The 24546-nt window shown below is 35.9% G+C and overlaps 1 protein-coding gene across 1 annotated transcript in view; it reads left to right on the plus strand.

The window, feature by feature from the left end:
* LOC128991689 (guanylate cyclase D-like) overlaps positions 1 to 23963 on the plus strand; it is a 136195-nt gene extending 112232 nt beyond the window's left edge. Inside the window, exons 6-24 of the mRNA XM_054414789.1 lie at positions 238 to 386; positions 2495 to 2631; positions 2992 to 3082; positions 3668 to 3764; positions 4021 to 4185; positions 5798 to 5881; positions 6083 to 6259; positions 6954 to 7113; positions 7765 to 7914; positions 8204 to 8375; positions 9776 to 9916; positions 11097 to 11289; positions 13687 to 13858; positions 14669 to 14761; positions 15755 to 15932; positions 16178 to 16189; positions 19246 to 19476; positions 22398 to 22640; positions 23669 to 23963. Coding sequence (XP_054270764.1) covers positions 238 to 386; positions 2495 to 2631; positions 2992 to 3082; positions 3668 to 3764; positions 4021 to 4185; positions 5798 to 5881; positions 6083 to 6259; positions 6954 to 7113; positions 7765 to 7914; positions 8204 to 8375; positions 9776 to 9916; positions 11097 to 11289; positions 13687 to 13858; positions 14669 to 14761; positions 15755 to 15932; positions 16178 to 16189; positions 19246 to 19476; positions 22398 to 22640; positions 23669 to 23963 — 2940 coding nt within the window. The remainder of the gene's footprint in view (positions 1 to 237; positions 387 to 2494; positions 2632 to 2991; positions 3083 to 3667; positions 3765 to 4020; positions 4186 to 5797; positions 5882 to 6082; positions 6260 to 6953; positions 7114 to 7764; positions 7915 to 8203; positions 8376 to 9775; positions 9917 to 11096; positions 11290 to 13686; positions 13859 to 14668; positions 14762 to 15754; positions 15933 to 16177; positions 16190 to 19245; positions 19477 to 22397; positions 22641 to 23668) is intronic.
* The last annotated feature ends 583 nt before the right edge of the window (positions 23964 to 24546 follow it).

A 24546-nucleotide genomic window follows, 5' to 3' on the forward strand; every position in this document is an offset into this window, starting at 1 on the left:
ACAAAACACATGACCAACCAATTGGATTGAGTAACCCACAGAGTGAGCTGATTTCAATTACTGATTTCTGTTGAATATGCAAACTTATTATTAACCATGCCAAACTGAAATGATACATGTAGCTTCATGTAAACCTTACCAAACAAGTTATCAGCCTAAATTCAGTTGTATATTACTCGTTTTTCTATAAAACAATGCCTTTCCACTTTATGAACATAAATATTTGTGATTTTACAGGATAAGGTGTGGCCCCAGCTTCAGCAGTTGCTAACAGTGCTGAGAACCAACAGATCGTCTCAGCAGACAGTGCTAACCCTGAGTGACTGGGTCAGCACGATAGATAACACCACAGGTCGATGGAGACCTCTTATCAACCTCTATCAGCTGTAAGTTACTATAGTTCTTAGTACAAACGTGTATTAATTTTTTTTTAAAGAGGTTAGCGGCCTCTTTTAACCTTGCATTTGCCCGTCCATATAGACTAACTGCCCGTACGTGGATCGTATACAGCAAAGCAAGGAGTGAGCCGGTACAGTACAAATAAGATCTGTGCTGATAAAATGTTTTCGGCAGTGACCAGGATCTGAACCCACGACATCGCTGCCTTGGGCCCGAAGTCCGCGACGCTACCGACTGAGCCACCGACACACTAGATATATACTAGTGGTTGCCTCGTGGTCGAAAACTCGACAAAAATATGTATTGTGCAAACATCTCTATTTTCATCCACGCAGTAAATTAAATATGTGATTGGAATTGTCCATTTTTTTTTTAATTTTCTGTTTATATTTAGTTGTTATTTGGTCACCAGCATGGCCACCTATAAGGTCCATGTTAATTTTTTAAAATTTAAAATTCTTTTTTTGTGCTTATTGTTGAGCCTATTTTAATTTATAAAATGATTCTGCACATCTACAGGCAAATATCTTTCTAACAGTATGCGTAGATTTTCCCTGTGATTCACACGAGCTGAAAAAAAGGTTATAAAGAAACATGCTTGCCTATTAATATATTGATAATAGGAGGGGATTTTCTATTTACAGTTTTTTTGGATTTTCGCCGTATCTAATAACCGTACAAAAACTCTTCAATATGCTATCAAAATGGTTTAGAGAGAAATTGGACAATTTTATCTTTTGAGTGTCAAAAATAAGAACACCCAATAAACACCCATAAGCCCCTATTCCCATAGTCTGATCATGCTGGTTCCGAAACTCGTTCAAATGAACATAGGTTTACACGTTTTTACCAATTTCATAAAAATCAGATGATTTTTGCTGGAGTTATCGTGCTAAACCGACACATTATATTATACATATGTGTGGATTTGAACGGATTGTGTTTTTGGCCTCTAAGGAACATAAAAACGTAAAAGTAAATGGTCCCGGCTCCAGATCTTACCATGAGATCTAAGGTAATAGCTTATTCCCTATATGGGAAATTCACTAAAGAACTACAACTAAATACAAATAAAAACTATGGACATACAGTCTTATATGTTCTGAACAATTTTGTTTTAGCTTTTCAACATTACCATCCAACAGGTGAAATGTTTTTGCAATCAGGTGATTGGCTCTTACACAGCTGATTGATGATATGTCACCTGGTCCATTGTCGGATTGATATATTATCCTTCTCGTCTCTTTGACAATTACTGCAAAATGTTGTTTCACATTCTATTCTTCTGTCATATTGTTACTGTTTTGGCACTGCTAGAACTACGGTATTCCTCTTACCTCAAAATATTTCTCTCTCCTAAAATGATAATTGTTTGGGAATGTATACGGGATTTTAAATTGTTTATGAAATTAAATTAATGAAATGATAATGCTTTATTTACACATTTTTGGTACAAGTTTTACAACATTTCTATATTATAGACAGGTCCATGTTTCACACAACACATTCACATTTTTCCACCTTGGTCTTAAATTTGTTATAACCATCCTTAGTCTTGGACTATGTTGTATAATCTATTTGGGCTTACTGCAGCAGTACTTTTTTCACTTGTTTTGTCCTTCTTCTATTGACACTTTTAAATATATTTTAAATATAACGCTTGTTTTTAACTATTAAAATAGCTTTTAAGCAGTTTAAAGTTAATGAAACATTATGTCTACGTAATATTTCATTTTTATTATGCTAATGTGTTTAATTTGAAACTATTGATCTAGAGATGGAAATTAGAAAAACATCATTGGACAGAGAACCAAAAATATGAAAAGGGTTCTGTCATATTGTGTCATAAAAAATGTTTGGAATATGTAAACATAAATAGGGATGTTTACCTTTACCAAGGCTGATGGTAAATATTTCGACTAGTGGTCATTACAACATTAATTGCTTACTTAATAGGGTTGGAGCCAATAATTGATTATTTGTTTGTATATGTATTCAAACTTTCTCTTTAAGTTTGGTGGTCAAAACTGATTGTTGTGAATTCCACTCAATAGTTATGACTGATATTTTGTACTACAGATGTGGTGTGTTCCAGGCCTGATCGAGGGTTGAGGGTGGTTCCACTAGAGGAACGGACCAGGGAGTGGGCGAGACTCAAGTACCTGGCAACCTCAACATCCTCCACCGAAGCTCTAGAAGATGTCTTCTGCGAGGAGGATGTTTGTGATGAGGGTAAGAAGCCAAAGTGTCTTATCATATCAGGTTTATCATATCTAGTTGTTTAGGAGACTTTTTAAACTCATTTAGCCTTTTATTTGGAAATCAATTTTATTTTTGTTTAAAATATGTGGTACGGTAATTGTTCATAAATATTATGAATTGAAGACTTGGAGAACATTTTTCACAAAAATGCAGGAGGTAGAAAGTTTGACTTGTCACAATATCTACAAGTACTTTTTACACTTACACTACGGACATGGGGTTTCACATAAAAGATGTTATGAGGTTGTGCAGATTTACATCTACTAGATTAGCTCAGTAATGTTTTTTCCGTCACTTTTAAAGGGAAATGTGTTTTTTTATCGTCTTCAGGCTTGGTGTTCAATGGAGTCCAGATGCTAGGAGCTCTGGCTGGGTCATTTGTATCCGTAGCAGTCATCCTTCTAGCTGCAGTCATGGCTAGGTCAGTATTGAACAGATCTCTTATTATCACAAGTAATTTAAGTAGAAAAGCGTTGAATTTTTTTACTGACAAACTTTAAAATTTCATTCTTTCTGACTTGGTATAACTTGTCAACAAAGATTTTCAGTTTCCGAATCAACACATATATGAATATATTACTTCTCTGTTGAATCAATCTTCTCAATCTTCTCAGGCTGATGAATCTTAAGATTTTAGGTTACAATTTAAACCAACTGTAAAAGTCCCAAATGAATTGAAGTGTTTGAAAATGACATCACACTGAAAATGTGACTCACTAATACATTTTTTAACTGTTGACGTAACACTTTACTCAGCTGAGTTAACCCTGTTATCTTTCTCTGTTGGTCACTTCGCTCTTACTATCAACAACATCTTTTCTTTCATATACAGGGTGGCTGAAAAGTAACTTGCACCCCCCCTTAACTTTTCAACCATTTGAGATATTTAAAATCTGTTTGCGGCAACCTTCTTAGACATAAGGAGCTACAATAATTAGGGTCAATTTTGAAAATTTTGCCTTTGGTTTGTCCTACAAAGGAAAGATAATATCTTGTTTTGTCTTAGGAAGCAGTACAACAAGCGCCAGATGACTAAGGGTCCGTGCAAGATCCTCCTCACATCAGCTGACTTCACATTCCCCCAAGCACCAGAGTCTCGAAGAGTGAGTCTGCCAACATATTTAATCAGTTTCAATATTTTGGTTAATCTTCCAGCGGCATATTGAAATTCCCGACAGAACAATTTAAAATCAAATTTCTAAATATCCCATGATTGAAACTAAATTTGATTCAACGATTTTATTTTCTCCTCAAGAGCTTTTCTGACCACATTGTGTTTTTAAACCAATGTTTTAGACCACATGTTATTAAATATCTGGCAGTGCAACATATAACTATTGTACCTCTGTACTACCGCAGGTGGATGAAGGCATTGAGACTATGCTGTGCTGTTGGCTGCAGCAGCTACAGGAGTTTGGAGGTCCTGAGGTAGACAAACCAGACTTGCTCAAGGGTTCAGTTGCTTCTCTCAAGAGTTCCACAAACAGTCGTCCTCTCGTTGTAGACCCTCGGGCTAGGTATAATGTGAGTATCAAGACAAAATGGGTAGCGTATCTGAATGTGGTACACTCTCAGGCTAGGTATAATGTGAGTATCAAGACAAACTGGGTAGCGTAGCCGAGTGTGGTACACTCTAGGGCTAGGTATAATGTGAGTATCAAGACAAACTGGGTAGCGTATCTGAGTGTGGTACACTCTCGGGCTAGGTATAAATAATGTGAGTATCAAGACAAACTGGGTAGCGTAGCTGATTGTGGTACACTCTCAGGCCAGGTATAATGTGAGTATAAAGACAAACTGGGTAGCGTAGCTGAGTGTGGTTCACTCTCGGGCCAGGTATAATGTGAGTATCAAGACAAACTGGGTAGCGTAGCTGAGTGAGGTTCACTCTCGGGCCAGGCATAATGTGAGTATCAAGACAAACTGGGTAGCGTAGCTGAGTGTGGTTCACTCTCAGGCCAGGCATAATGTGAGTATGAGACAAACTGGGTAGCGTAGCCGAGTGTGGTACACTCTTAGGCCAGGCATAATGGGAGTATCAAGACGAACTGGGTAGCGTAGCTGATTGTGGTACACTCTCAGGCCAGGTATAATGTGAGTATCAAGACAAACTGGGTAGCGTAGCTGAGTGTGGTTCACTCTCGGGCCAGGCATAATGTGAGTATCAAGACAAACTGGGTAGCGTAGCTGAGTGTGGTTCACTCTCAGGCCAGGCATAATGTGAGTATGAGACAAACTGGGTAGCGTAGCCGAGTGTGGTACACTCTTAGGCCAGGCATAATGGGAGTATCAAGACGAACTGGGTAGCGTAGCTGATTGTGGTACACTCTCAGGCCAGGTATAATGTGAGTATCAAGACAAACTGGGTAGCGTAGCTGATTGTGGTACACTCTCAGGCCAGGTATAATGTGAGTATCAAGACAAACTGGGTAGCGTAGCTGAGTGTGGTTCACTCTCGGGCCAGGCATAATGTGAGTATGAGACAAACTGGGTAGCGTAGCCGAGTGTGGTACACTCTTAGGCCAGGCATAATGTGAGTATCAAGACAAACTGGGTAGCGTAGCCGAGTGTGGTACACTCTTAGGCCAGGCATAATGGGAGTATCAAGACGAACTGGGTAGCGTAGCTGATTGTGGTACACTCTCAGGCCAGGTATAATGTGAGTATCAAGACAAACTGGGTAGCGTAGCTTATTGTGGTACACTCTCAGGCCAGGTATAATGTGAGTATCAAGACAAACTGGGTAGCGTAGCTGAGTGTGGTTCACTCTCGGGCCAGGCATAATGTGAGTATGAGACAAACTGGGTAGCGTAGCCGAGTGTGGTACACTCTTAGGCCAGGCAAAATGTGAGTATCAAGACAGTCTGGGTAGCCGAGTGGCTGTAGTGCTCCTTCTGTTAATAAAAGCTTCTTTAAGCTAAGAAACCAAAATTGTTTTATTTTACTGCCCTATTGTGCTTTTAATTGCTAAGTTCTATTTATGTGTAAACTGTTTGCTGGTCCAATGAATGTGTTCTTAATTACTTGATTGAGGTAATGCTGTATAGTTTGAAAAACATTACTTATTTCTCGATAATTCAAATCCTATAAATCAAACTACATCGTCAAAGTCATGTTTTGTATTGCTTTTTTTTAGGGTGACCTTGTACAGTTGAAGCCTTTACCACCTCAAGGGAGTGCCTACGAGCTTAAATCAAAAGCCCTGGACGTTCTTGTCATGGTAAGTAGTATCATGTAAAAAAACAATAAGTTACTGTATCTTATGGATGTTCATCGCTTTTTTTCAAAAAAATGTTGAGAAGTTTGATAAAGTAAAAAAAAAATCATAATGGAGTCTCTAAAAAATGTCTTGTAAAAGACAAGATGAAACTGGACTGGAGCTTCAGACTGTCTCTACTAATTGCATATTTTATGCTTTCAGGTGCACGGGTTGCGTCATGAGAACGTGAACCCTCTTCTAGGTTGTCTGGTAGACCCTAGCAGACCCACCCTGGTCTGGGAGTGGTGTAGCAGAGGCTCTCTGGAGGATGTCTTGATGCAAGACGAAATCAAACTAGACTGGAGCTTCAGATTGTCTTTACTTACTGATCTCGTTAGAGTGAGTTGCTAATTGTAAAATGCAGTAAACAGGTCTTGATAATTATACCATAAAATTAGCCATTAAGTAAAACAGGTTTAGTCAAAAGCTTGGTGGAAATGGAATTCTTTTACAATGGCATAATGCATATAAACAAAGTTGAAAAGGTTGGCTAAAATTTTGGTTTTCTTCTGAAACCATTATTTGGGAAGGGTTTTCTTAATCAACTTATATACTGAACATGTTAAACATGGTCATGGGAAACCAGTTTAAAGACTTCAGCAGCCTATCCAAGGTAAAATTTAGATTCGTACTTCGTACCATCCCAAGGGTATAATGATTTTTATCAACAGTTTGACATTCACCAACATTTGCCTTGATTCCAAAGCTACATTTATATACATATCTCATTTTAAAATGGCTTATAATTCTTAAGGTCCTGCATCAAATTTTTAAAGCTTGTTGTCGGGGTGAAATTCTTGCTGTAGAAGGCAAATGGTATCATAACTTGAACTGAGCAATAGGGCTATCACAATTACCTAATTGACAAATTTAAAATATCCCATAATTGTAAGAGGAATATTAATTTTAAATTTTGTAAACAGGTATATGGTACAATCTTCCTTATTGTAAACATTGAGTTCTTCATAGGCCTACCTGTTTGATGTCTGGAACATGCTTTTTGAGATTTGTACATCTCATTGAATGGTTGCAGGGGATGCGATACCTTCACTCAGTGCCTCACAGGGTTCATGGTGCCCTGACCTCTCGTAACTGTGTCATTGACGCCCGCTGGGTGCTCAAGGTCACTGACTACTGTCTCAACTCGTTCTACGAAGCCCAGAACATAGACCATCCTGCCAAAACTGCTAGAGGTCAGCAAGTTCTTAAGCTTAATTTAGAAGTTTAATGTTTCTCTTTTTTAGCGGAAAGTCACTTACAGTAGCCTATAATCATCTGAATTACGAGAAGTATAACAGTCTAGATGTATTCTGATTGTTTAGAGACCCTCAAGTATTGTTTCTTAGTTAATCAAGGAAAAATTTGTCACAACAGTCTGATGCATTGGATGTTATGAAGTAACTTTACAAAACTTTAGCTGCAACGTACTATTTATCTGAGCACTGTAGAAAACTGAAGTCTGCACCGTAGATAGACTATTCAAATCTAGTCTCTATAAGATCTGGTGTGCACATTGTGAGGAGTTAAAACTATCTGTGAAAGACCTTGATGGGGGAGGTCCCCTAAATAAAAGGTGGAAGGTTTGGGTAAAAGTCAGCAGGATGGGTGATATCTTGTGAGTTTTACCTCTGATCAGATATATTTGATAAGTTTTACTTATCCTTCACATGTTTGTTTGTCCACCAAAAACTTGTCTTACAGTAAGTTGAATTTTTGTGTCCATCGGATGAAGGATCTATAGGCAATCCCTGGAAACAACAACAATTTGATAGCTTTAACACAACAAAATCATTAGAACTTAATTTGGGCACAGATGAACTCTAACCTTGTTCTACTATTGATAGATCTACTGTGGACAGCTCCGGAGCTCCTCAGGTCTGAGACCCTGCGGAGGAGAGGTTCACAACCTGGAGATGTCTATAGCTTCGCCATCATCATGCAAGAAGTGGTGGTCAGGGGGGAACCCTTCTGCATGCTATCTCTCTCTCCTGAAGGTGAGTTGAGTGGTTATGGCTTGCCTGTCAACCATAAGAGTAATGGTTTGTTCCTGAGAATATAGTCAGGAAATTGTTGATGGTTAATAACATGGTCTAACTGTCCTTCATAATTTTAATAAATCATCATGGTCATAGTAAAAGAAATAGCTGGTCATAATCAGTAACAAAGTTAGGCATTTCACTTCACTCTATACCCATCCTTAACTCATATTTGGGTAATGCATGCTTATTTGGTAACTAAAAAACTATTTGAAGTATAACTTGTGTCATTGTGACTAAAATTCAGAGATCTTGGAGAAGGTGAAGAGACCGCCTCCTCTGATTCGACCGTCCGTCAGCAAAGGGGCAGCACCACCAGAGGCCATTAACATCATGCGCCAGTGCTGGGCGGAGCAGCCCGACATGCGGCCCGACTTCAATGCCGTCCACGACCTGTTCAAAACGCTTAATCATGGCAGGTCAAAACTTTTTTTATTTTGTGTACTATAAGTAATATTTTAAAATGTTGAGCAGTGTTTATGTGTAACCATGTATAAAACGTATTATATTTTGTGGAATAAATTTCAGAATCAGAAATAGCATACAAAATAGATCTACAAAAGATAACTTGTAGGATTCTTGTAGGATTGCCACAACCTCACGAATAAATAGTTTAGTCTCAATTTACTTTGAAATAACCTCACTAGTGCTAATATTTTTCCTGGTGGATGATGTGGTTGCAATAATTTTTTTCATGTACCTTATTCATGTAGGTACCTTGAGTATAAATCTAATTAGATAAGCCAACTTACATTTTAAACAAACACAGGCAGGAGATTTAAATGGCGGTTGGATTGTAAGTTCTGTAAATTTCGTTTTTACACTTATGAGAAATATCGTTATGATAAGCTTGGAACATTGAAATTATTTAACACAATAGTGGTATAAATAGATGGAATATGTTTGGTAACATATTCAGTACGTAACCTCACACTACCACAGTTATCACATCATCAGAAGACATGTTGTCAACTGTCACTATGTCTGGGTGTGTGGGTTGCTGCCCTGATTGCATTGTTCATAAAAGTCTTACCAAATTTCCTTCAGTCAGAGGCAAACTTTGTGGCAACACCTATTAGGCCACTCACACTTAATGTTGGTCAGATAGATATCCCTGTAAATTTTCAGTTGTATCCATTTAAACTTGAATTACTATTATTTCTTCGTCTAGTTAAAATTCTAAAACTTCTTTTCTTATCTCTACTAAATAAGAAGAGCACTAACTTCAAAAAAGTGTAAATTAGGTAGTCTATTTTATAACATGAATATGAAGATTTCCTCAAGCTACAGAAATTGGAGGTAGGTCCTAATGCCTGTTCTTAATGTTGCAGAGTATTCTCTCAAAAACTGAATATTGATTGACATTTATGTCAACAGTGCACCTTGTAATCTTCATCCTACATTTTCTTCATTTTTATTACATTTTCTATGGCATTTTCATTGTGCAAAAGTAAGCTTTTTGCTCCCTTTTTCTTTCACTCCTTAAATTGTATAACCTGTCATCAAGAAAGTAAAGAGACTTACCCTAGACAATTACAATTTATAGTAAATTTGTATGCTACAGCCCGTTTGTACTCAATTCTCATACCTAGAGCACAGTTAGATTCGGAAGAGGAGGGTTGAAGTATGAATTTTGATTTTCCCTTTACCAAACACACACCAACTATAGTGAATTTCCTACCCAGTCAGTTTAATTAGATAATAAGGGTATAATTTTTAAGGTTAAAATAACCATTGGTATAATAGTACCGTAGTATTGTCAGTAGGTAGGGACCTCAAATAGTATTTGTAACAAATAATGGTCATTTCGGTATTCCAGGAAGGTAAACTTTGTAGATACAATGTTCCAAATGCTGGAGAAGTACTCTAACAACTTGGAAGATCTTATTCGAGAACGGACTGAACAACTAGACATGGAGAAGAAAAAGACTGAACAGCTTCTGAACAGGATGTTACCAAGGTAAACTTGTTAAACAATCTTAGCGTTTTACACTATTCATTGGTTCGTTATTATAAGCTCTTTTTGCTTCCAACTACTATGTTTTATTTCCAAACAATGTTCTTCTTCAAGCACACAGAGGAACCCCGCTAATCCGACCTCGGCTAGTCAGACTCTGTGCTTAATACGACTGTGCCATCGCCTATTGGTGTCAATGTTATCATTGCAACATCGTAACCATTTCCCATAGTCCTGTGGTCATCATCACTGTCTCCTGCAATGACGGCCAAAATCTTGTTTATACCCTGTGGTCACGGACATATCGTAACACAAAACCACGTTACGATCTCCAGGGTTGGGGAGATGGTATGTTCAGCAGTAATGTAAACATCGGCATCTCCCACAATTACTGATAAAGCTATCGTCATTACCTGCGATCCCTGCTCTAGCACATCTCCTTCATTAACAAAAACATTATAATGGTCTAAATTATCAAGGTTAAATTAATGGTAAATTATCAAGGGTAAATTATAATGGTTAAATGCTAGACAAATCCTTTGTTAATGGAAAAAGTCATCGTCTTCAATGATCAAGGCAAATTATTAACATCTCCCAAACTCGTGGAGACATCATCATTGTCTCTCGCAACCACGTCAAAATCCTGAACATGCTGCTCCTTGGATAGTCTGTTCTTTTTACTGTTCCAGCCAAGGTACCGGACCCGTAGGTAAAGGATTATGGGGTTATATGTATCAGCCTTAGATCAGGTTGGTAGGTTGAGCAGTCTTTCAAAACTTGTAATGTGTTCCTTATAGTATCGGTTTTCCCAACTTAAGGTTTATTTGACCTGTAGCACTGAAGTCTTGTAGACTGTAGTCAAACAAACCTATGTAGTTGCATCCAATGACAACTGCTATTTTGTACTCATGATTGCTTCATTAGGTCCGAAAACCACAATATTTGTAGTCTCTTCAAAGTTGAAGTTGATAGTGATGTACTCTTGATTAAGAAATAGATTTATGATTTATTTGTTGCAACTTCACATTCAGCAATCATTTCACTGAAGCACACAGATCAAAAGTCTCAAATTTGTATACTCAAACAATTCAGAGGCTATTCCGTTATGGATTTAGAGTTATTATTTTGGTTGAATTATTAGTCTACAATAGTGTTGAGTGTAAACTGAAATGTTTTTTTTTAGTTCTGTTGCGGAGAAGTTAAAGCTAGGACAGCCGGTGGACCCAGAGGACTTTAGTGAGGTAACCATCTACTTCTCTGACATTGTGGGTTTCACCACCATTTCTGCCTACTCTACTCCCTTTGAGGTGGTGGATCTTCTAAATGATCTCTACACATGCTTTGATGCTACAATCAACGCCTACAATGTCTACAAGGTAAACAATGTAATTTTTTAAAACTGAACTCATGATTAACTTTGCAGGTATAGTAATCTGCAATAACTATAGATTTTCTTGTGCTTTGTTGGTTTTCTGTGAGTAAATTTGTATTAGAAGTTTTTAAATTGAACGTTGTTTGATTTGAAGAAGTTCATTTGCATAACACTTACTGTTACTATACCGTAGTCCTATTTGAAAGGCTCATTTTGTCTAGTCTTTGCAAAGTAAGTAAAATGGTGTAGAGATATATTCTTTAAAAACAAAAACTGAACAAATAGTTCACAAGACCCATAAGATCACAGATCAATTATCTTTAGAACCCTTACTGCTTCTATGATATGTAAGGCATTTTTACTTTAGTGGATCTCATTTGCACCATCTAGAAATTTGATGTGTTTGTAAAAGCTAAATGAGAGTTAATGAGTAAATTATGGTTGATATGTGTGTTGTAAGCCAAATGAGGATCTTAGACTTCAATGTGAAAGCGACAGAGTTTCGATCCACAGGACATCTACAAAGATATGAGAACTTAGTGTTTGTAATCTATATCTATATCTATACTATTATATAAAAATCTAATGGTGTCTGTATGTGTATTACTAATAGGTGCAAAAACTACTGAACCAACTGGGCTTAAATTTTACAAAAATATAGTTACCATACCAAGGACCATTATAGGACTATTCACACTTCCATACTGACCATGGGCTTTGCCCCTTTGGCTTTAAAGGTTCTGAGGTGAGGATTTTAAAAGTAAATATTGATTGGTCTCCATGGCTGCAATGAGAATACTCACAATGTTTACATTTGCTTTGACATTTCAATGTAAACAAGAAGAACTGCCAAATTGCATATTTCACATTTTAAGACAGCTGATCCAATGAAATTTAATATAATATTTCATACAATTATGTGGTTGGTTTATTTAATCTAAAAATTTATCAAAGATCATTTATTCAAAAACTATGTCAATGATTATAGAAATAACAAAATATTCTAAACGCATTGCTGCATCACCTCAGGCTCTACTTTTGATTTTAAGGTGTCTTAAGTGTTATGAAAATAATGTTATTGGTATTTTTTAATGGAAACAATAAGAAAATAACAATGTATAGATGTTTTATATGAATTTGGAGTCTACTTTAAGTAAATTCGAACTGCTTAACATGTGTAAGATTAACTTAACATAACTTTATTTCACATCACATTGTTTTTTTTATATGTATATTTAGGTAAATTTAGTTATTGTGTTTTGCTACTATACCAATGCTTAAATTAAACTAAAGAATATCATCAATAACTAAATTGTATATCGTTGATTTAAATACTATTATTTTATCTTAACATAGTTTTCAGTTCACATTTACTTTATTTGATAAATTTATTATTTGTGTTTTGTCACATCACTGATTAAATTAAATGAAAGGAAAATATAATAAAACTAAGCAGTACACAGTGTTCTTTTGTTTCTAAAATCAATTAAATATCTGTTACCATGTTTACTTAATGGTAAGTGTGAAAATGTAAAGGCAATAGACGATGGAACTGATTAAAAGAACTGGTATGATATTAAGTTGTTTGTTGATATTTTTGTAGAGTAGAATCAGAGATGCAATGAAACATATACTGTATTTGCTATTACATTTTTTTGTCCTTGGTCCTTGATGCTTTGATAATCATATTAGTTTTGTCTGCTGTCGTTAATACTAAAATTATTTGTTTAACATTTTTTATAGTACAGATATAGTTTTTTTAATATTTCAAAAGACTATTGATAAGGCACAATAATATTTCTAAAGATTATAACAGCTGACTTAGTTTTGCTAATGATTTATTGTGAGTGAAGAAACTGAAGATGGAAGAATTTGTGATTTAATATGAAAAAGAGTAAAATTAAAAAAATGTTCATTTAAATAAAAAAATTAGTATTTTTGCAACTTCAAAATAGAAATTTAAAATTTCAAAAATAAAGAAAAAAGGTATGCACAAAGGGAGATGAAGGTAAATCATGTGTGTGAAAGTTTTATTCGAAGATATGGTAAGTTTTTCTCATATCAGCCTACACAAGATTTAAAATCAATTAAGATTTAAAAATGATAACTTAAACGTTTCTATTAAGGCCATAAAAGTTGAATTTTGTTTCTAAAAGCATTGGTGGATGTGTAACTTTATTATATGCAACAGATGTAAAGATAAAAATGTTTCTTTTTTGTGTCCTCTTCCCGTTGCAAAGCACGGGTACATCAGCTAGTTCTTTGATAAAAACTCAAACTGTGGTAGACAATAACAAAAAAATTATTTATACAGTAATGTCAGGATATTTTATTTTGCAAAAATGGTAACCAGCAAAACTTGGTTCTGTTGATGTTCAAAGATGTTATCCTATCTTCACAGGTAGAAACAATAGGAGATGCATACATGGTGGTAGGGGGACTGCCAGTGCGTATGTCAGACCATGCCAACCAGATAGCTACCATGGCCCTGGATCTGCTACATCAGAGTGGCAAGTTCAAGATCAGACACTTGCCCTACACTCCGCTGAGGCTACGAATTGGTCTTCACACAGGTAATTTACTATGATAACTTGATAGAGTACCTCGGTACTATTAATTTAATCAATAATAAACAGTATATTATATGATAGACTAGCTGAGTACCGTACCCGTCCTTCGTACGGGGTTAGTATACAATGCTTATTGTAGTTAAATACTCGTGCTTTGCATTTGCAATGAGAGAGGACACGTTTTGAGAAAATTTAATTTACTATAATCTACCGTATACTATAGTATATAGAACATCTACCATAGCCATAATGTTCTACCACTTCACCTAAACAATAGAAAGAAGTAAAGTTCTTACACTCTGTTTTTTGTTGCTGCTTGGTTCAAATTAGCTGTTGTCATAAATGTATAAAGAACCAATGGTGCTGCACCCTGTTGGTAAACCGTATAACCTTTTAATGCTATTGAATATCATAGAAACAAATTGTGTAGTTGAAACAGCCGGCAAAATTATTTAATTCCCTTTAAATGTGAATACTCATAAGGTTAACATGGGAAACTCTAGAACCCCTGGGGCGGAGCCCGAAAGGATTTTTGAGGTAAGAATATGTCTATATGTTAATCGGGAATGTAAGCTATCATCATACCAAATTTCAAAACAATCCGACCAGTAGTTAATGCCTGATTGAACTTCAAACAAACAAACAAACAAACAAACAAACACACAAACTTTCACATTTATAATATTAGTATGATAGTACTCATTAATTCTCTATTATTTGAAGGATTAAATAAACCAAAAACCACAGTAAGTTTAGTAGATATTTTCAATTAAAGTGTGGGGAGTTACTATTGTTTTGCTGCTTTGTTTGTAGGCCCGTGTTGTGCTGGAGTGGTTGGTCTTACAATGCCCAGGTACTGTCTCTTTGGGGACACTGTTAACACTGCTTCCAGGATGGAGTCTTCTGGTAAGAATATTTCCTCTTATCCCTAACAGTATGCAGTTAACTCATCAAGCACATTACATGCCGCAAATTTTCAAAAGTAAACACCTATTATGTGACCCCTCATTTTAAATGGTTTCTCAAGACAAATTAAATGGCGCAAACTAGAGGTCAATATCGCACCTCTAATCAAAATGGCAGTCATTTTTTAATATCCCCTTTTAACTTTTTAACAGGTTATAGCAGGAAAACTAAACTCAGTATACCTTTATAAAAAAAGAGAACTCACCTTTTGGTCATTATTAAAATATTAAATTTTTTAAGGTAACTGGGGGTGTCTAGACTTTATCTTGCTTGCTCATCTTAGTTAATTAAAATGGCTGCCATTTTGATCAGGGATGCGATATTGACCTTTAGTTTGCACCATTCAATTTCTCTTGATAAACCCTTTAAAATGAGGGGTCACATGATAGGTGTTAACATTTGAAAATTTGGGGCCTTACCAAGGCTGGGGCAAAGTGGTGACTTTGATGAAAAAGTGCAATTTCTTATGTTGTAAATATGTGCCGAGTTTGGTTTTCCTACTGCAACATGTTAAAAAGTTAACTGGGGGGTTCCAGACTTTTGCCTAACCCAACCCTGTATATATATTTCCAGTATGAGAAATTTCTAGTAGTCTACATATTCTCCTTCCAGTATTCTTGATGAATTTCCAGTATTCTATGTTTTCTATATTTTGTTGAAATAAATTTTACCATCCCGTAAAAAAATATGTTTGTTTAGAAGAAGTAAGTTTTTTTGGAATTGTCAAGATGATTAAATTGAAATGCTAATCTTTACATATGAAACTTGTAGGATATCCAAGATTTTCTCATTGTCATTGGAAAAGGACTTTTCCCTTATGAGTATAATATATTATCAAAACTGGATAAAATCTAGTTACAATTATGGATCTCCGGCATTTTGAAGATTTTAAAAAGAACCATTTCAAACTAATAAGTTTAGGAATTTATCCAGGCGCGGCATGGAGGATACACATATCAGAAGCTACAAAGAAGAAGCTGGAAGAGCTGGGAGAGTTCCAGCTGGAGTATCGGGGAGAGACGGATATCAAGGGCAAAGGGAAGATGCCCACATACTGGCTGTTGGGCAAGGCTGGGTTCGACAAGGAGTTGCCATCTCCTCCACCCCTCGGGTAGGTTAACAAATGTGTTAAATGTGTGTTTAAGAGTATGACTGTCTGATAAAATCTGTGACAGAATCACAGACAGATTATCTATCTCCATCAAAATTGGTCTGCATGTTTCAATCAAACGAAATAGTGGTATGAATTTAGATTCCAATTATTATTCAAGTGCAAGAAAGGATAACTTATTATTCAATCAATTGTCCATCATAAAGTGACATATCATAAATTTTTTTTATGTTTCATGCATACAGAGAGAGCCATGGGTAAGAAGCATGAAAAATATTTTAGCATTTTACCATTACCTTTTAGGTCAACTAGTAAAGGTAAAATAACCTTTTATTGAAAAGTTTGATGTAGAATTAATTATATTACTATGTTAATAAGTAAATCAGGATAGGAATAAAAATAAAAATAATTGCTTCATCCTGTCGTTGGTTGAGCATTTTAGCTCCATTTCCTAATCTTAAAAGAACATGAAACGTGTCAGTAGGAGGGGCCCCACTTTGGCCCAAAACACGTGACAGGTATACGTACGCTGTCTGCTTTCCCACCAGCTGTTCCCTCTAAATGGTGTCATCATATGTAGGTATTTCTATTGCATTAATTATTAAACTATTCTTGTTTATTTGTTAACATAATGGATAAGTGTGTGCCTTGACCGGGTATCGAACCCCGTTAAGCCCTTTTTGAGCCGTTTTTAGCAGTGGATACGGGAATTATCAATTGTTTCGCATTTGTTATGGACTACTGCATGTAGATATATATAAAATAGAATAAAAATAGAATGTTTTTTTTATTTTATTACACACCCTGTATATGTAAATTAGGATATTGAGGTTGTCATTTACCACTATAAACACCGGACCTGTAACTGGCGTCGTAGCCCTATAGATAAGGCTTCAGGCCTGCATCTAGGAGACCGGGGTTCGATACCCGGTCAAGGTAAACGCTTTTTATCAAAAATATTAACAATTAATTTAGAAATACCTACATATGATTACATCATTTAGCGGGAAAGCAGACAGCCTATGTATACCTGTCACATGTTTTGGGCCAAAGTGGGGCCCCTGCTACTAAAACAAATATGACTTGGGAAACACATTGATAACATACCGGTAAACATTTTTGGTTGAGAAGATATTCATAAACCAAGACTAAATTCCTTCCCATATCACTCAGTATCAGCACTGATTATAATCTAGACAATTTGAAGATTCATTGTTGCGGCAACCATAACAGCTTATCTTGTAATTGTGAGTACATTGAAAGGGTAGATTATTATAAATATTTGGGTGTTTTTTTTTACTACCGAATGAAATGGACTGAGCATGTAGATTTCTTGAAGAAGAAGATTCGTAAATATATCTATGCTTTTAACCAATTGAGTGAAATTTTAGACGAGGATGACGTTAAGCGAGCTTATTTCGCTTATGTGCAATCTTTGATATCTTTTGGAATTATTTGCTGGGGAGTATGCTATCACACCACCTTGGAACCCTTGAATGTAATTCAAAGATCAATTTTGAAAGCTGCTTTTATAAAAAATAAAAGGTAATCCACTGATGCTCTATTCCGTGAGACGGGAATACTACTGGTCAGACATCTTTTCATCCAGTTCCTTCTTAATCACACATTCAAAAACTCAAACACGATTCTTACAGCAGTCACACATCAGCACTTTACAAGATACTCCCACAATGTTAGAATATCTGTTCCTCAGCTACATAAATCAGTTCTAATTACCAACTGCTCTTATGTTTCTCAGATCCTCTGTCGAAATTTAATTCAAAAATATGATATTCAACACGTTTTTAGTTTACCCTCATTACAGAAATTCAAGAGTCATATTCTTGTTTTACTGCACTCCATTACCAAAGAAGAGGCCGAGACTTTGATTAGACCAAACCATACTTGACTCTGACTAAAAATCCTTGATTCTTTGACCCCCCCCCCCCCCCACCCTCCAAATGTCTTTTTTTATTGAACTGGCTTTGGTTGTCGTCGCCGACATTCTCAACCGCATATCAGTTTTATTTTAAATAATTAAGAAAAAAAATCTCTCATATTCAGTTTTTGCCCTTAAAATTTCGCAGACTGATAACAACCAGGCCTACGCACAGGCACCTGCCCATGTAGGCCTATCCCATAAGTATGGCAGACTCATTAACAATTAATTATAGTTGTACTACTATAGTTATCTTGCTCTCTTTTTAGCGAATTTCCCTATAGGGAAGTATTTAGCGAATTTCCCTATAGGGAAGTATTTAGCGAATTTCCCTGTAGGGAAGTAGCTATTACCGTAGGTGGCACGGTAAGACATAGACCCGGGACCGATTTAGTTTTTCATTTTGATGTCCCCAGAGGCCAAAAACACCATTCGTTCAAATTTTTATATATGTATATATATATATAGACATATATATATATATATATATATACGTCCGTGAACGCGATAACTTGAGTAATTTTTGTCCGATTTTGATGAAATTTGGTTTAAAGGTGTAAAGCGGGATAAACTTGAATGAGTTCGCGAACCAGCACGATCGGACCATGGGAACGGGGCTTTACGGGGGGTTTTATGGGGTAAAAATTGGTTTTTCTCACTTTTGACCCTCAAAACACAAAATTTCCCGATTTCTCTTTAGACCTTTTTAAAGAGCTTAAAAAAACAAATAATTTAGTATATAAAAGTATTTTTGTTCGATTATTAGTAACAAAGAAAATTAAAAAATTGTAAATTTAAAATTCCCATGTTATTCTTATGGAGAATAATGTCAAATCTTGTAGTTTGCTTGTTTATGGATATATTTTGATCACACTTGGCAAATTTATTTATTTTGTACTAAGCTATCAATATTTTACTCAAAAACACACTTTATTAGTTTCCTTGTAGCAGCAAACCTAGGTACTCGTTAAACCTAATGTTATTAAAATATATTTAACTGAAAATCAATTCAGACAAATGGAAATTCGCTTAGTCAGCAGGTTTGCTGCGGCGGGGATATTTTATTTATCTGTATCTTTCTGTACAATATTGGGATAAATAAACGTATTTCATTTCATTTCATGTCTATCATCGTACATGATGCACAATAATTGATAAAAGTATAGTTTGATTTGTTTTGAGTATACATTTAAACTTTGTTGTAAAATTGTAACATTCCCGCTTGGCCCAAACAAAACGAGACCCCAAAATAAGTCCACAAGATGACCATAAGCAATGTATAATTAATTGGATTGTTTTTCTAGTAATTGCAACTATTACTTAATGAGGTACAGTTATATAATATATCTGTAATTATGATTCTCTGTTTGACAGCCTGGACGAGAGTTTGATCCAGTTTGGCCGCACGGGTATCCCCAGCACTGTGAGTGACGAGGCAGTGAGTGTGAGCCAGGGGGGTGGAGTCCCAAGGATCTGCTCGGAGGACAGTGGCTCTGTGGATCTCTCCCTGGAGGTGCCTGTGGTCCACCACACACGGGTACGAGGACCTGGTCTCATCACCCAGATGTCTCTGGATCCTCAGCTGTTGGACGACAAGCCTGACAGGTGCGCCAACCCAGGAAAATAATTTCCCTAAATATAAGAAGTTTGAAGTGGTAGCTGCTGAAGAAAGTGGCATCGGTTGAGGATTACCTTTGGACGATTAGTTTGATTTTTGAAGTATTATTGTTGATTTATGAGAATTACTATAGTAGTGTGTTGATTTATAACAAAAGGAGGTGAATGAATGAATGAATGAATGAATGATTTATTCCGTCAAATTTGCTACAAAGTACAATATTACCTTTTTACTATAATATTAAGTTTACAACATCAAACAATCAAAAACAAAACAAGAAATAACAAAGTTGTGAACTTAATGTTGAATTATACTAAAACTAGCAAAACGAACATAATAAACTTATAATTTTGTAGCTAGTTATAATTGAATGGTCTTGTGGAATCAGCAGACATAGACAAACTCTGCCTGTGCGTCTGCTGGGTTGCATATAATCTTTAATGACCTAAACTTGTTTGATTGAAAATTCAAACAGAGATTGAATAAAAAACGGAAAAAAAGATTTTTTGAATTTTTCTTGAGGATGAATGATATGTAATTGACATGAAATGGGTGATAGATAATTACAGTGGGAGCAAATTCAGCTGTGTTGTGTCCATACAGTTGTGACGGCCAGGAGCTGTGCGCACGGCTGTCGGCTGGTGGGTTGGTGGGGAGGGACAGCACAGCACAAGGGTCAGGTCAAACACGCCGGTAATCAGCTGAGATGATAAGTTCGGCCTCGTCCGTTCCTAGATTTAGAAGGAATTCTTTAACCCTGATTTTAAACAAATTGAGAGAAGATGAATCAAAGATGCCTAAGTTATTGAAATAAGAGCCGATGTTACGAAACAGAATATGAGAAATGTAAAAGGAATTAGTTGAAGAAAAGGAATAATGTTTTTGTAATGTAGTGATACCAACTCTTGAAGAATACCTTGTGTTGTGTGAATGTGCAATTTCATGGAAAATGTTATTGTAATTTTTGAAAATATGAATTAATATATTTTTAATGTAAAGTTGGCGAATAGAAAAAAGGGACGTTTCCTCAAATAAAGCGACTGACGGGTATCGTCTGCATTTTCCAAATCCTATTTTTATTATGGTTTTTTGGGCAACATTTAAAGGTTCTATAATACTTTTATAGCAGCCACCCCATGCTATGATACCGAAAGACAACAATGATTGAACATAGGCGTGGTATGTCATTCTTATTTCTTTGAATGTTAGAATGTCCCTCATTTGTCTAAAAGCAAAAATGAATTTCCTTATTTTGTTTTTTAAATAAATAATGTGAACGTCCCATTTTAAACGCTCGTCAAAAAATACACCCAAGTATTTGTACGAATTTACTTTTTCTATGCACGCACAATCACATGCAATGTTATATTGATCACCACACTCGTGAATAATAAGGTCATTTAGATTGTAATCTGTAATCTTATTAATAGAAATTGGCATGTATTTTGTTTTATTGACATTTTTAATGAAAGTAAGTTTTGATTTAACCATTTCTTTACAATCATGAGATCATGCAAAGCCTTATCTCGAACCTCGGGCCAAGTTTTTCCCTGCAGGAAAATAAGACTATCGTCTGCAAATAAGAACACTTTTCCGAAAATATTTAACTTAGAGATGTTATTAATGTATAATAAGAACAAAATAGGCCCAAGGGTGCTGCCTTGGACCACTCCGTAGTCTACAGGCATTCTATCACTAGATACACCACAAATTGAAACAAACTGGGATCTATTAGAGAGAAAGCTTTTGAACCAATTAAGTGCTATGCCGCGAATTCCTAATATTTCCATTTTATTCAGTAATTTTGATCGATCCACCGAATCAAATGCTTTTTTTTCGGTGTCCGCTTGTGGGTTAAATGTATCCAATAAAGCGTGAAGTGAGCTAAAACAGTATAACAGTGAACTGTACTGATAACTGTACTGAAACTGTACTGATCCAGGAAGCAAACTCACATTATCGCTGTCATATATATTCATAGTTAGTCACACTAATGACTAACAATCCCACAATCAAAATAAACATAAAATGAAGATCACACCCATCAAAACTTGTTATTTTCTTGACACGGTGTATTGATTTAATTCATTATTGGTCTTATCTAAAGGTGGGAGTTCGTCTGGTAACGTGGGATCCAATCCAAATGCAACAAAATTAGCTTTAATTTCCTATCTTTATTAGGTACTTCATGAATTATTTCTGAAGGTGCAATACAGATTTATATTTCCTTGTATCCAATGCTATTTAGTGATTTAATGGACTAATTCATTGCAAGAGAAACTATATCTTTTACCTCCCATGATATCATCCACTGACTAAAGGTCGATTGCCACACATCAGTCCAGTCACAGTTCAGTCGCATCTTTAGTCGTCTGTCAGTCCGTTACTTTCAGTAAGTCTTCTGTCACTTTATTTACAGTGATGTTATTTTTTCAAACTACTCTAAAAATGTTTCTATCGTCCATCTTGAAGATTGTTACAAATCAATTGAGGAACCTTGAGTTTCGCGGCTTAAATATCATTTAATATCATTAAATATCATCATCATTAAATATCATTTAAATAACAAAATCACTATTTTTAAAATTAAAACACATACATTACATCAAACGTCTGTCAAGCGTCCAAACAATCCCATAATCAGTGGGAAGAAATCTGAAATTGATTGACAGATGCCGGCAAAGCGACTGCAGGAGCTTTTTCAGAATTGCTTTGGATGAGTGTAGATAGCGCAAAAGAAAGCCCATTAAGAATAAATTTTTTTGACTGTGACGAAACTGTGACGCACCGTATATGATGTATGTGAATCAACACGACGATGTGTGTCATATTTCTCTCAAATCGAAGAACATCAGAGTAGAACAACCATGGTTAAAAATCTGTTCCTTTACAAGTACCCTGCTTACAGAAAGCGATGGAAGAGACAGATGACGTTTGACCAAGGCAACATCACCTTACATGATGTCAAATCTCCAGAACCTCCCGTCAAGAAGAGTCTCTCAACAGACCAGAGGATGTCGTCTGCTGCCCAATCTGGCATCTCCACACCCTTCTCTACATCTGAGGCCAATGTTGACCTGCTGGGTGTGTCTTTCATCAACACTTCCAAGAGCACGACTAACTTGAACTCCCTTGGCAGAAGGTACGTTTTGTCATCAAATCCACAGTCTGACATTTTATTTTTAAATTGCATACTATCAGGCAAGGTATTATTTAATAAATGGTAGACAATGGTCAATATTTAACGTTTTATGGGCTTCACTCACATTTATTTTTGTCTTATGATATGCAAGACTCATTATACAGAGTGTATATAAAGTCCCGCACGGGCTTAATATTTTCTAAACGACAACAGATAAATCAATAAGATTTGGTACATCAACACCACACCTAAAAATCTACTTTATCAAGGAACTATCAATTTTCTGTCTTATCATGTTCCTATTTAAGATTTCCTTCTGACTCCTTGCAATGACAGAAAATTCATAGTTCCTTGAAAAAGTAGATTTTTAGGTGTGGTGTTGATGTACCAAATCTTATTGATTTATCTGTTGTCATTTAGAAAATATTAAGCATGTGCGGGACTTTATATACACCCTGTATGTGATAACAAACACATATATACACTCATCACACAACCAGCATGATGGACAAAAAATGTTTTCTAGCTCAGAGGAAGTGAAACTTTTTTCTGTCCTTCAAAATATTGGACTCGATATTCTTGAATAGTTGTGTGTAATATGTATGAGTATCTTGTCATTGTACCTGATGAATCCTGGATATTGTCTTCAGTCAAAAATGAAAGTGAGTGAAACCAACAAAATATCTATCAGCCTCTGACAATGAAGAAAAGATAGATTTGCGTTCAGTAGGGTTTTTAAAGTATAATAACCTCAAGTTCAAATTTTTGCACGGATTTCTATTTCAATTTCTATGATGTTAGATGAAACTGAAACATAACTATAACTATAGATCAACTTAATTTCATAATTAAGCTGTTTGTCCACTAACTGAAGAGTTAAGGTCTTCCCTCCTCTTATTAACTGTATTCCCCTCTCAAAAGCTTGTAAACATTTAATTTTAAAGTTGTTTTAAAATCCAGATGTGAGGATTTTGAGCTTTATTCTAAGCACACACAGTATCTTACTTTCTGCATTATCGTCAATCCCAATTTTCCAGATCGGAAGAGCCAGACTTGAGTAGCGCTTACAACCATTACCGTTGTCTTTCACCGAGCGATGGTCAAGTTAAGCCGCGAAACTCAAGGTTTCTCAAACGGCAGTTCAGCGTGGACCGGGAGGACTCGGAGGTGAAGAGCACTCCTCGACTGTTCAAGCAGAACTCCGCAGGGGCTGCGCATGATCTGGAGAGGATAGAGGAGATTCCGCTACGACCCCCGGGCGGTCGCAACGGTTGCTACAAACACCGCTGTGAACTACCTGCGCTGTCGGTGTCGGTAGAATCTCTCAACTAAAGTGAGGTTTGGTGATGTGAGGGTCGATTGGCTCCAGTTTTTTTTACTTTTGAGTATTTAATGATATGAATCATTGCCAGTTTGTGCAATACTGGTCTAGGTACTGCTGATATCGTGACTCTGGTGACAGGAACAAGATACAAATTTTTCTTCACAAATTTCCTTCATAACAACTTAACATCAGAGGTGGCTCCAGGATGGTTTCAGGGGGGGGTGAGGTGATAGGGTGCAATTGCCTAGCATTTTGAATTTTACTCTACCCCCTTCAAAGTATTTCAGTTAATATGAATATCAAATTATAAATTATAAATGAATGATTAATTATCAAATAAGATTTGTATGGTCTTTTTAGCGAATTTCCCTATAGGGAAGTAGCTATTACCGTAGGTCTCATGGTAAGACTTAGGCCCGGGACCGATTTACTTTTTCATTTTAATGTCCCCAGAGGCCAAAAACACCATTCGTTCAAATTTTTATATATGTATATATATATATATATATATATATAGGTATATATATATATATATAGATTTATATATATATATATGTGTCCGTGAACACGATAACTTGAGTAATTTTTATC

This window comes from Macrosteles quadrilineatus, unplaced genomic scaffold (assembly GCF_028750875.1).
Source record: "Macrosteles quadrilineatus isolate MER2022 unplaced genomic scaffold, UCM_ALF_1.0 Scaffold_4__1_contigs__length_99947679, whole genome shotgun sequence".
Taxonomy (NCBI): Eukaryota; Metazoa; Arthropoda; class Insecta; order Hemiptera; family Cicadellidae; genus Macrosteles; species Macrosteles quadrilineatus.